This window comes from Suricata suricatta, chromosome 5 (assembly GCF_006229205.1).
Source record: "Suricata suricatta isolate VVHF042 chromosome 5, meerkat_22Aug2017_6uvM2_HiC, whole genome shotgun sequence".
Classification (NCBI taxonomy): Eukaryota; Metazoa; Chordata; class Mammalia; order Carnivora; family Herpestidae; genus Suricata; species Suricata suricatta.
In genome coordinates, this window is record NC_043704.1 from 83,507,956 (window position 1) to 83,522,407 (window position 14,452).

At 32.8% G+C, this 14,452-nt stretch overlaps 1 protein-coding gene across 1 annotated transcript in view; it reads right to left on the reverse strand.

Moving 5' to 3' along the window:
- Window positions 1-14,452, reverse strand: part of ATP11B (ATPase phospholipid transporting 11B (putative)) — a 118,974-nt gene that overhangs the window by 76,843 nt on the left and 27,679 nt on the right. The window contains exons 4-6 of the mRNA XM_029938739.1: window positions 10,416-10,532; window positions 5,185-5,274; window positions 3,472-3,552 (exon numbers count right to left, since the gene is read on the reverse strand). Coding sequence (XP_029794599.1) covers window positions 3,472-3,552; window positions 5,185-5,274; window positions 10,416-10,532 — 288 coding nt within the window. The remainder of the gene's footprint in view (window positions 1-3,471; window positions 3,553-5,184; window positions 5,275-10,415; window positions 10,533-14,452) is intronic.

The following is a 14,452-nucleotide window of genomic DNA, read 5'->3' on the forward strand; positions in this document are numbered from 1 at the left end:
AAAAAAAATTTATTCATTTTTGAGAGACAGAGAGAGACAGAGCACAAGCAGGGGAGGGGCAGAAAGAGAGGGAGACACAGAATCCGAAGCAGGCTCCAGGCTCTGAGCTGTCAGCACAGAGCCCGACATGGGGCTTGAATCCACCAATCGTGAAATCATGACCTGAGCTGAAGTTGGGTGATAAACTGACTGAGCCACCCAGGCACCCCAGGAAAGCATTCTTAAGATACTCAAATTACACTGACCCCAGTTAAGATGTGGTATGCCAATTTTAGGGAAATTTAACTGAGGGTCAAAATACTTTCCTGAAACTGTCAAAAAGCACAATTCCTTTTACAATCAGATGACATCAACAGCTGAGCAATGATGATGAAAACATTGTATTTTAAAACACACATTCACAAATTCTAATTCATCCTTAATATTACTGCCAGATTGTTTCCAAAACATCATTTAAATTCACTATCTTGTTCAAAACCTCTTCAGTAATTCTCAATACTTATAGCAAAGACTCTTCCCAGCCTATGTTTCCAGTATTATTGTTTAATATTTTCCTCTACAGTGTCAAACATTTATTCAGACAGGTCATTCCCCAAAATAGGTCTTGGCATTTCTTGCATTTGGGTCTTTGCCTACGTTGTTTGTTTCTATCTAACCTCCTCTGACAACTGTCATTTTACTAATATTCCAAGTCTCATTGCTATTATTTATTCCACAAAACCTTCCTTGATTATCTAGATGAAGTGTTCCATCCTTTCTCTGAACACCTACAGCTCACTGGCTCTTACTAGTACCTTATTAAACTATAATTATTATTGTGTTTGGTCTGACTTTCCTTACTTCACAGATTTTAAGTTCATAGAGGGCAAAGACTATGACACTTACCACAGCACTGTATCTTGCATTACGCAACTAGAGAGAAGACTTAATATGTATATATGGTTGGAAGAAGTTAAAAAAACAAAGTTACAATTTCATTCATATTAAAGTGCAAATAACTGATAACAAAGCTTTTACTATTTTGATAAAGGTAGAAAAGCAGACTAAGAGGGGAAAAGAGAAGTAAGGAAAATAAGAATACGGCAACTTTCACTTTTATAATTTTTCCAAAAATTGTTCTAGTAATCTATAGTGATGGATATATAAACCTAAACAGTACACTCTGGTATGTGTATGTTTATTAAATGAATAAAACTTAGGAATAGAAAAAACTCTGAGTTCTGAAATTGTTTTTGAAAAATGGAAAAAAATCTTTACAGATCAAATTTTCCCTTTGAAAATTATGACCTTTCATATTTCCTCTTTTGCCTTAGTTGTCAAAAGGCTCTCAAGTAAATCTGGAACTTAACTGCAATAACCATACTCACACAGGTTTGAGGTAGTCATCTCACTTTCTATCTTTAGATTTTGTGTTTTTACTTAATTCATTTTAGAAGAAGACAGGTTGTCAATTGTTTTTATATTAAACTCTCTTATATTGCAGATATAAATTCACCAGCATTCTCAACTCAGTTAATGGTATCACATTTCAATTAAACCTAGTCTCTATTTGGCCAAATATATTGGAAAATCAGGGCAATATATATCACAACATTTTACAGTGCTTTAAAAAATATTCAATAGGTGGGTGTCTGGATGAGTCAGTTTATTCAGTGTCTGACTCTTGTTTTTGGCTCAGGAGCTTGAGCCTTGTTGTCACACTGCATGCCGTCAGCACGGAGCCTGCCTGGGGTTCTCTCTCTGCCCGTCCACCAGCTCGTGTCCATTCACATGCATGCTCTCTCTCAAAATAAACATTAAAAAATATTCAATAGGTTTATTCATTCATTTATTCATCTACCAAACAAATGTTTTTTGAAGGTCCAATACATACATGACTTTGTTCTGATCATTGGAAATAATTTGGTACATAAAACAAAGTCTATGTACTCATAGAGCTAAACATTCCAATGAAGGCAACAGATAAAGTAATAAATATTTACTCAACAGAACAACAGGTAGTGGCAAACGATATGAAGAAAAAAGACCAGAGCAGAAAATGAGAGAGTGACATGGTGGTCATGAAAAGCCTAATATATCCAAGTGGAAATGCTGTGCGAAGATTTGTATATGTGTAGCTGCACTTCAGGGAATAGTTTCAGGATACATATCAATTTGAGAACCATCAACATATATATGGTACGATAAGCCTCTAGACCAAAATTAATCACATAAGAAAGTATATATAAAAAAGAAGTCCCAGGGGCAAATATGTGTTACTTTGATGAAATAAATGGCATCTACAAAACCAAGTAAATATGTAACTGTATGAAGTGATTTGGATGCTTAATTGAGTTGCACAAATTCTGGCCTCCAACAGAACAGAGGAAGGAACTCACACTTAGTGAAAATAAGTGATATTCTGACAAGCTAGATATATAACGTAACTACTATAGATGCCTCTTATCCTTTTCTGTAAGTAGTAAAGAATATAATCTCAGAATTATAGAACATTTGTCAATTTTATTTCCATGTCAATTTAAATCTTATCCCTAAATCTCATAAAATGGGAATTTATCATATTTACACAAGAAAATTCAATTAACTCTCTTTCAGGTAGAGGGAACCATCTATTTAACTGGGCCCGGCAAGATTTTTTGAGAAGTGATAGCTATATAGACATGACATTTCTTTGAATTTCTTTTATTTCTTACTCAGCATGTGTACCTAATAACAATCTTACTTTTCTATATCTACATTTTATGTTTTTAAACATTTACTTATTTTTAAGAGACAGAGAGACAGAGAACGAGCAAGGGGCAGAGAGAGAGGGAGACAGAATCTGAAGCAGGCTCCAGGCTCCGAGCTGTCAGCACAGAGCGCAACGTGGGGCTCGAACCCACAAGCCATGAGATCATCACCTGAGCTACATTGGATGCCCAACCAACTGAGATACCCAGGCGCCCCACTACAGCTACATTTTAATATCAATTCAAGATTTGATTGAAGCTATTTCCCCTATGGTATTACTTTATATAAAAACATCACCAGAGAAAGTTGTAGACAGTTAAGAAAAGACTATACAATTTTTATTCAAAATGGTCATGTCAGAAGTATGTGTTCTACTCCCTATAAATATATCCTTTGGGAATTACATTCCTTTAAATATTGCCAAACCTACAGGATGATTATAATAATGTACTTCATATATAAATTAGTTTGTACATATAATATGCTCATTTTTGGATGCTTCCTAGGAGTGTCAAGGGAACAACAACATATTTTAACAATGATAATTATTCCATGATTCCCTATGTATCTGAAACATAACAGAGTGACATAACTCAGTTTAATTTTACCATATGCAGCATCAAAAAAATTTGCTGCTTTCTTATGGAAATTACTTTCACAACAATAAATGTTAGTCTGAAGTGTAAATATTAGCAATTTCTAAATGAGTTGGGAGGGAAACAATAGAAAGTATTTTCATACCTGCTTTATGGCGGTTACTGTTATCACAAAGAATAATGGAAGTCCACTGGTGATTGGACTGGTAGGAGTATCAATCATAAGCTAGATTTACAACAACAAAAAAATAACACAGAGTATTATATTTTTATATTGTACTCATCACACTATTATAACATCTAAAATCTCCTATTTATTGGACATTCTGAGAACACTATATAAAGTGTATATGATGGTCCTGAGTAAAAAATAATAGGACAGAGATATTGTGCACAGTTTAGTTCACAGTTTCACCAAGTTCATTTTGTTGACTATTATATGAAGTCAGTAGAATATCTCAATCTATTGCATATCCACAAATATTGCTAGAGTGGACTCAGCCACTCCAAACCTTTTTAACACAGAGTACATAAGGTCTTCCTCTTCAGTATTTGCTAGAAGCAGACCTACAGCTGCTCAGAATCTCATTTTACATTTCTTTGCCCATCTTGGTAAATGCTAAAAAGTCTGTCAGCAATTTTTACCCTAGACTTCAGAATAAACTCACCACTTAAGAAGAGAGAATAAGGAATAGGGCTAGAAAAAGGATGTTTTTTTCTACAGTGATTTTGTTACATCTACAGAGCCAGAGGGGTACAGCTTAGAAAATGATGCTGTAATTATGATCTAAATCATACAACTGAGGTTTCAATAAATTGCTGCAGAAGTAATTTTTGCAGTAACTATGTCTGGTTAGTTAAAACATGGACTCAATGGTTTATTAATGTTCCTTTACCCTGGATAGGCCAATTAAATTTGTTTTATTTTATAGACAAGCTGAATTCCTGATCTTAGCTAGTAATTTCACAAATGCATGTTATGTGGACATGCTTAGTACAAATTTCTCACTTTTCCAGGAAACCAAGCTGATGGTCTATTGATAAGAACACAGAATTTTCTTCTCTGTTCATGAAAGAAAGCAATTTCTTTAAAAAATAAATGTTTCCTCAAGCTTTAAAGTGACTACTTGACAAGTTTTCTTTCCATTGCAATTCCAAGTTCTATGAGAGAAAAGTTCAAAGTTTATACAAAAGCCCAATGCCATACTGAAAGAGACTGCTCGTGTATTATCAGAAAAGAACAGCCCCTTTAAAAGAAAATAGCAATCACTATTTTTAAATCTTGACTTATACTCAAATTTTATAAGCTGTTCTCTTGACACTTTGATATTAGAGAAAAAAAAGCACAATGTGAAAATTAAGAAACTGTAAAAGAGTTTGTAATGAATACAGATTTAAGAAAATGGTTCCCATAATAAAAATCTATATTCATGGGGATTCCTAAAGTTAATAAAAATTTAACAAAAGTAAAATTTAAATTGAAAACAAAGAAAAAGCCAAAGAAAGATTTACTTGGACAAAGATCATTCCATAAGCAGAAATATGCCAAAAACGTGTGCTATATATTAAAAACCAAATATTTATGTTCTAATGCGGAGCAACTGAAATGTAAAATTGGCTTTGATTATAATTATCAGCACCACAGCACATCAGTAATGAAACAAAATAAAATTAATCTTAAAATTCATAGGCTACTTTTTAGAAATCTACACGTGGTTTAATTACATTCACTGATTTCAATGGGTAAGCTATGCAGGAAAAACTGGTCCATAGTCAAATGATTTAGAATGTGATGTAACTTTTCCCTGAAGACAGACCTCATTATAATAAACTTAATCTATTGAGTGATAAAGCTTACCTGAACCAAAAATATAATAAGAAAATAAAAGTTTGCCACTCTTCTGAATTGTTCAAATAAATTTTTTGGAACAAAGTTCCACACAGTATACTAAAAAAAAGAGAGAGAAGGATAAGTTAACATTTAAAATAATATATACTATATCAGTGAAGGCAAAGCATGTAAGGAAATGTAAGGAAAGCAAAACCAGATTTACGAAGTCTTCAGAAAAATTTATGTAACTCCTGATGCTATAAAAACTATCTGGTTTTTAAGAGTTTCGGAACTTCTTTCTATTCTTTTTTCTTATACTATTTATTGGCAGTTTTAGTGTAATTTTAAAAGATGAGATAAATTGGAACCTACCAATTTTGCTATTAAATTCTTGATTTTTTTTCGGAGTTGGAGAAGCTAGATCTAAAGCAACATTTAATAATTTATTTTGGACTTTGGTTATATAAAACTAAGTGTAAAAATAAATAAGAGCTGATAAAAATGCTGACACCAGATACAATTTACTTTCCATTTTATTTAGCTCAGTATCATGAATAAAGGACATGGTATAACTATTTTATTATTCTTTAAGTACAGAATATGGAAAAATAACCTAGAATGTAAAATAGATTAAAAAATACTTTACATAAGTAGTGGTATAACACCGAGACTATCTCATAAAGGGCATGGAAATCTGTCACAATGCCAATATTTAAAGTAAGACAGTCACTAAATGACCTTGGACTAATCTCTCTGCACCCTACTTTGTGCCTCTATAAAATGAAGATGATGATAATTATATTTTATAGGGTTGTTACAAGGCTTGAATAAGCTAATATATTTATGTTGCATTTAGGACAGAAACTGGTTCATACTAATTGCTACATGTCTGTTATTATATTATTAATCAGCATATAAGCCTATAATACTATTATTATAGGGGTAGAGTAAAAGAGTACAAATTTTAGTTGTGTCACACTACTCACAACACAACTTCATATATGAAACAGGGAAACACTTTATGGCACTGCTACTTGGCCCTATATACATTCTCTCAGTAGAACGTAAGATCCCTGAGGCTAGGGACATTGTTTTATTTACTGCTCTATCTTCAGCACTTACTACTACTACTCAGCACATGGCTGGAGATCAAAACTTTAGAACGGATGAATACGTATATACATATATGAAGGTGGAAATGAAATTTTTTCAGATGACTATCCTGATGTCACACAATGAAGCCTTAGTGGTTACTGACCTGATTCAAGATTTCTAAAGAGGCAGTTTACTTAATTTTCTCTGGTGCACTGTAAGATGGTTCTAATTTCTGAACTTTCTTATTTCAAAAATTCACTTCTTAATCAGTTTGAGATCTGAAATGTCCCTCCCGATATGAACAATTTTATAAAAAGGATTAGGTTCCCAGAAAAGCTCACAAAAGCCTATATGACCCAAGGATATGTAAATAGTACAATACCTAACAACATATTCTCTCAGGTGAAATTATACTTTCAGTTCTAACCTGAAAAACCTGAAACACATTTTCTTGTGGTAGTGGTAGTAATAGTAGCTCTAGAATCTAAGACTGGGGATAATATTCAGGGCTCTGGAAAGAAGAGAGGTAGATGCTTTCTAGTCACTGCTCAATGTGTATCTCTGAGATGATAATTTTGGGTCATATCATCCCCAGCTGATCTTAACTGGAGTCCCTTAGTCACCAAATCAAATGTATAAAACTTTATAAGAATCAAGTTGGCAATGTCCTAAGTTTGCATCAATCCTTTTAAAACATAACTGTGAAAATATATTTTGTATTCCAAAATCTTGAAAAGAACAATTACATATATTGGCAGTAAAGTAATTGGTTTCAGGATATTTTCTTTGGCTAGTTCAAAAATACATGGAAAACTCAAAATAAATAAAAATTTCTTATAAAAACTAGCTTACAAATATTAGGAACTGTTTTCTAAAAAGCAAACATATTAATAGACTGACCAAGTCTATAATCCGTGCTTATCCTATCATATCTAGAGGAAGAACTATAGTGGGATAGATGTTAAACAATATAAAAATATTCTAAAAACTAATGATTATTCTTTAAAATTGTTTTAATTATTATGTAATGGTCAATAAAATTAAATTAGAAGTATAACTTCTTTATAGTTATGTATATAACTATACAATTGACCTTTTTTCCTCAAGTTCTGATATTAGTAAGAAAACCAAAACATAATGATGAAATTATATCTTTGGCAAAGAAGTTTAAATGTAAGATAAGGTTGTTACTATGGCAAATTGAACAAAGATATATCAGGCAGCTACAATGTATGACTCTTGCACTATAAGAGGAACAAAGAAGCTTTCATATTAGAAGAAATTAAGAATAAATATCAATAGCTATATTGAAAGATAAAGTAAATAAAGGAATATACAAAGAATTAAAATGAAAAGCAATCAGTGAGAAAGAAAAATTTAATGAGTAAGGTCATATTCACCATGGGCTTTAAGAGGACCACATTCAACATGCTGAAAATTGGGAGCAAAGAGAGAGAGACCATTTCAGTAAGAGGACAGCATGAACATAGGAAGAGAAGAGGAAGGTTCATCATATCTTTGTGGGATAGAAAATAATACATTCTGGAAGAGTTTAAGGGAATAATAAGGGAGTAGGAGGGTAGGACAAAGGGAATTTTTTTTAAAGCCTCATTTATGGTCAGGAAAAAATGGACACTGTATATAAATACCCACATTCCTGAATCTGTGGTCAAAAACATGAATTTTACACTTCCATAAACATGTGAGATCTATAATCTCTGCAAAAAATATTAAAAAAGAAGTAGTTTAAACTTAAACATTTAAAAAGAAGTAGTTATCAACATGAAATCACAGCAAAGGCACAGTAGCAGGGAAGTTCAACATGGGTTTATGGAAGAGCAGATAATCTGGTTTGGACGGGATGTGAGAAAGCACTAGTGGAATAATAAGGGAATAATGAGAGACAGTCCTTATATGCTTCAGAAAAAAAAGCAATGTTTATTTAAATATCTACATTTTTGAAACTGTGGTCAAAAATGTGAATCCTAATACTGCTGCATATGATTACAATCATATAAAGATATTTAATCCCCCAAATTTTCCAGAACCCTGAGCTTTCAATACTGGCAGAGGACTAAAGTGGTCCTGTAATTCTCAGCAGATGAGAATTACAAAAACTAGATTTTAAAATGGATCCTGGAAAGTATTCAAAATATACATAGAAACTGGAAGAGGGTTTAATTTTTTAAAAATGTCAGTGGAAAAAATATGAATTGTAAAGTATGGCTTCTTAACCTGGAGACACTATCCAATTCTCATAGCTGTGGCAGCAAACAGTAGGGAGAAAAATCATGCCTTAGTGCAAAATATGACAGATTTGAGTTCAGGGCTGGAAAAGTAGATGGAAATTTAAAAGGAAGAAAATACTGGTAGTGAAAGAACCATGCAAGGAAAATGACCCAAATTCAGAATGTAAACTATCCAAAGCCAGGATGACAGCTAACCTCAGCACCAAAAAGGAGTGAACTACTAATATATGCAAAAATAAAGATCAATCTCAAGATTACTGTTACATGAAAAGAAGTCAGACACAGAAGACTCATACTACATGACTATATTTATATGAAATTCTAGAAAAGGTAAAACTGTAGTTATGAAAACAGATCAGTGGTTGCTAGTGCTATAAATGAGGAGGAAGGGGACTGGCTGCTAATTTTTTGCTTCTGGATATACTGTATACCTTGGTTGTGGTGGTCACATGATGCTATACATTTGTCAAAACTCATCAAGTTGTACACTTAAAATTGGTGAATTTTACTATATATAAATTATACCCAAAGTTAAAAAAAAAACATTTTCAAGGACTTTTATTTCTTGCATGATTTACTAAGAACTGTGTCATTAATCTAAAGCTCTTCTATTACCTAGATTCTAGCATTTCCCCTCCCTGCCCTCTGCTTTAGAACCACTGTCCAAAATGACAGATCTCATTAAAGGGTATGTTTGTTGCATTTGTAAATAATGTGAAGGATGAGAAAAGGGGCAGAACAAAGAAACCATGGACCTAAAACAATATTTTTGGGAAAGAGGAGATCAGGATGACAGAGAAAAAATTAGTTACACCGGAAGGAAGAGAAGGAACAGTACAAAGATGCTTCTTAAAGTGGTCTATTAAACATTAGCAATAATCTAAGGAGAACTTTACCCTTAGTCTGATTCACATCTTTCCTAATTGCACTGTCCAATATGTAACCAGTAGATGCATATGGCTTTAAAATAAATTAAAATTTAATTAAAAATTATGTTCTTCAACCATGGGGGAAGGGAAGAGAACAAAACGTTACAGAGAAAGAGGGAGGCAAACCATAAGAGACTCTCAAATACACAGAGAGCAAACTGAGGGTTAATGGGGGAGAGGGGGAAGTGGGTGATGGGCATGGAGGAGGGCACTTGTTGGGATGAGCACTGGGTGTTGTATGTAAGCCAATTTAACAATAAATTATATTTAAAAAATTATGTTCTTTAGTGGCATTAGCCATATTACAAGGCCTAACTAGCTCTATATAGCTACTGGCTATCATAGTAGCACAGAAAACATTTCCTTCATCATGAGAAAAGTTTACTGGGACAGCATTACCCTTAATCTTCAGCTTCAAAATAAACTAAGACATCTTAAAAATGCTATAGAAAAAAATGAAACATGAATATGTGAGTAAAGCAGTACCTTGGTACTATACACGAAAACTTCTTGTTTATGGAAGAGTGATAAAATTAAAGAAAGTGAGGCTTTAAAGTTACACAGAACTGAGTTCAAACTCCAATCTTGTCACTTTCTAGTGTGCAACCCTCGGCAAATTATTTCTCAACACTTTAATTAAAGAAACAAATATAAAATGAGTATAACACTTTGTAAAAGCGATCTCAGGCTTGTTGAACGAATTAAATGATAGGAGATGTACCTAACGTAGTGCCTGGCACAGAGGATAAATATTTAGTTCCTCAGTTTAATTGCAACTAGGGATAATTTTTGGCATGTTAGTTACCTGGTATTAGCAATTGGCAACTCCTTTTATTTTACAGTTCCCAATTTTGGATAATATAGATTTACCAAACTATTTTCTTAAGTTTTTAAGGATATAAATGTATACTGAATACATAAATAAATCACTTTTCAAAACAAAATGGGACATATCTATAGTTTAATAATAAGTGTTGATTCTTACCTTAGATGAAATAATCCGGTTATCTATAAATTTTTGAGGTGTGTAAAGGCCATTCTGAGGAAACCTGTTGGCTATGTAAATAGTTCTTGTGTCACTTTGATGTGGTGGGTCAAAACCCTAAGACCAAGCAAAAGAAAAATAATGATCAACAAGGTTAGTTGTTATGATTCATTATTGCTGGTTTTATTTAACTGACTAGACTGCACATTTTATTAATGGCCCTGAACTGCATAGGCTCAATCCAACTAATTATTAGCAGAGTTAAGGCATATATATTTTTCCTTCCCAGGTAAACTAGTATATTATCTTCAAATAAACACTAACTAGGTAATACCTCTGGGAATGAAAAATAATCCATACTCTGTTAGAAATGCTACCACAAGGGGGGAAAATCATATAGAATATCTACAGAAGCATTTATGGACAGTACTTCTTTCCTTCCCTTTCATTCCTGGGGGGTTCCTTGCTTTTCTCTTAAGATGGATTCCTACTCAGTGATGTGGAACTCCTATGTACCTATGGCCTAATCAGCACCTACTACATCTGATGACAGAGGTTTATATTTTACTTCTTCCTTACCCAGCCAGATCAACTTGGTTTCAAAGAACTTTGATCCCACGAGCCTCACAATGCATTGGGTAGGGTTTTGCCCAGATTCACTTCACATAATCACTTCTTTGCCGTGGTCATACTATCAGTTGAATCCATGAAATGTGGATATGTAATTCTGGCCTCAAATTTTGGAAACCATTTCTCAAGGTACATTTAGCAATGATCTCCAATGTAAAAGTTTTCACTGGGACAAGAATATGGATACTTTATTCCTATGGTATTTTACTATCTTCCTAGGTATCAAGTGAGACTTCAATACTCCTCTGGCAGATCTTAGGGATCCTACGACAGGATGAAAGCCATCACCAAAAGCAAGACCTTTTTTTTGTGGTTCTAACTGCAATGAGTTGAAATTTCTGATTTTTATTTTCTTCATGGCAGTCAATGGCTCTTTACTACTGCTACTAAGTATGAGAAAGTTAACTAAAGCTGATATTCGTAATTACAATGATCTACATGTAGACATTAAGAACTCTAATTTAGTAAGAAATGTGGCTGCCATTTGATGCTTGGCATTCCTGTAAAATTTCCATTAAGTACGTACATACAGATAGTGGAAATCCCACATTATCTAGAGGTCTATTTTGTTTAGTACATCAGAATATTAACAGTGCTGTGTATAGGTTTCAACTGTGTTATTTTTGGTTTAAAAAATTTTATTCTGTGATCTTAGAAATAGCTACTGCAAGACTGTGAAAATTAAATGCATTTGTATGCTCCATAAAAAAACCATGAAGTTTCATTTTATTTGCTTATGCTATTTATAGTGAGGACCACATTTTGTGGATGTGAATGTGCCATTATGTGTCTGATTTCAAAATCAGTTTCTTCCAGTATAAAATATGGCATGCATATTTACCTTGTCTTCAAAAATTTTCCTTTAAACATTTCACAATTTTTCCCTATAATAACTTATGGGGGGGAGGCAGGTCTCACAATCAGAGTTGGAACTTCATGCTCTATGTAGAATATTGTAATCACCTTAAAGATATGGGCTATTTATTCATTCGACAAATATGTATTGAGGTTAAGTACTATGTTAATCCAGGTAGGATTATGTGATTTGCTAATTACTCAAGCAAATCATAATATGCTCTAACTCAACAAATAAATGAATAAGTAAAAAGTTTACATGCTACTGCTATAATCTATAGCTGTATTTCTCAAAGAGGGTTCATAAGAAGTTTGCCAATAAAGTTCATAAAGTTATAAGAGGGACACACTGATAACTGGAACATTAGACTACATGAAGCATATTTATTCCACATCCACTCTGAAACCATGTAAAAATAATAGCAAATTACATACCATGTATGTAAGCTTCTGGAATAAATTAAAGAAAATAAGAAAGTAAATGTGTGGGTCTGAGAAAATATATAAATCTTTAGGAAGATGTCAAGACAATTGAGACTAAGAACCACTGATACACAATTTTTCACTAAATTCCACCAAGACTGGAATTTATTACTAAGTACATCTAAAGTTAAGAAATAAGGTACAAAACAAAGATTCCCCTAAAAGATATGTTATTTATATATGTTACTATTGCATGTTACATGTCATTCATGACTTTCCAGGATGCAAATACTCCTCTTTCTCCATTCATCTCTACTGGCTGTACCAGTAATCACATACTGAAGTTTTGAAACTCTTTAGAATTCTACAATTATTTCAAGGTGATACACTGAAATGTCCCTAAAATAAATTTTAAACTGAATTTTAAATGCAGAATCAGCATATTCCAAAATATCATAATTTAACATTAGGTAATTCCAAAAGATTTTTTTCCTTATTCCCAAAGATGCTACAAAATCTACTTATGTATTTTGAATTTTTCAGTTGTAATTAATTCACATGATCTCATTCAATCATTTTATAATCAATGGCATGCACATATGTGTGGGTGTGTTTTTTTCTACCCAAATGGTTAAATCTTATATTTTGACTATAGTATAAGTACAGCTGGCTGTCCTGTATCGAAATCAAACCTCTAACCAGTTCATTAGCATCACCTTCTCTGCAACAAATTAAGCCACAAACTAAATAAAAATAAAAGAATAAAACTGTCCAAAAATAAAGAAAGTGACTTAGAGCAGGATCCATAAATGGTCTTCAGGTCTGTGAATCTCTGAAACTATATGCATATTTGCTTAACATGTGCACTTTTCCAATGAGAGTGAGCACAGGTTTCATCAGTTTCTCATGATGTAAAGAAGCTTAAAACCACTGACCTAAAGTCTTGCTTTTGTAATCAGTTCTCCATCTCAATATTGCAGATTTTAAAAACAACACTATATTTCAATAACACCTTTACTCTTTAACAAGAGTCAAAACAAACATGTGACCAAAATTAAGTGTATAACTATACTGTTAGTTTAAAATTCAAGTATAGTTTCACACTTATCTAGCAAGCATTAACAGCAGGTCATGGCACTCAGAAAGAAATACAGTCTGAACTTAATCACTTAGTCAAGGCTGTATGCCAAGGTTGGCACACATTATATTTTCTGCTGTCAGTTCAGACTACCCATTCACACCTGCAACCCCTTGATGTTAGCCTGCTTCTTTTTCCTCTGATTCATCTTGCCCTGGGCAAAAAAATTTAGATAGATTAATACCATTCTAACCACCCTAATTTTATTTTAATTCCTGCTAAAAAGTAGCATACAAGTTTTGGAAGCACACAAATTTAAATAATTTAAAACTAAAAAACTCATTCTATAAAGTATGAAGTCTGGATTTGTGAGCACATGTTAAATATAAGGGTATTAAAAAAAAAGCAGGTAAGGTGGAAAAAAAATATCTCATGCATCTTGGGAATGAATTGACAACACATGGGAATAGTCTGAAAAAGATTCCTTTTGTAACCAAAAACTGATGAGACCTATGGAAACCAAATCACTAAATAGCTTTATAATTTTTAGAAATTGGTCTTTGGGACACAGCAGTACTTGAAAATGAATCACTACATTTTACATTTTCATACCAAATATACCAGCCTCTCCAGAATCTTAAATTCCCAAAGATTTTAGGAAAAATACAAACATTACAAATAAAAGCACTAACAATGGCTAAAACTGTAGTCCTATCATTTAAAACTTTTACACTTCTTTAACATAACTAAGAAAATATCATCTATAGAGTTCACAGATATAAAATTTAAAGTGATCTTTGACTCCAAAATTCTTAAATTATCTGTCAATGCTTTGTTACAGGAAGCTCATCTCTGATAGATTATATTACTTTCCAAACTTGATTTCTTGTTCCAAAATATACCTCAAGGAAAAGTCTGTTCCTCCTTCAAGTTCCAGCTTAAGAGGTTCCTTCTCAATGGAGTTTCCCTGGCACTCCTTTTTCCCCAGAAACAAAGGAAGGCATTTGTTATTATGCCCAACAAATCTTTTATATACTCTCATTATAGATTT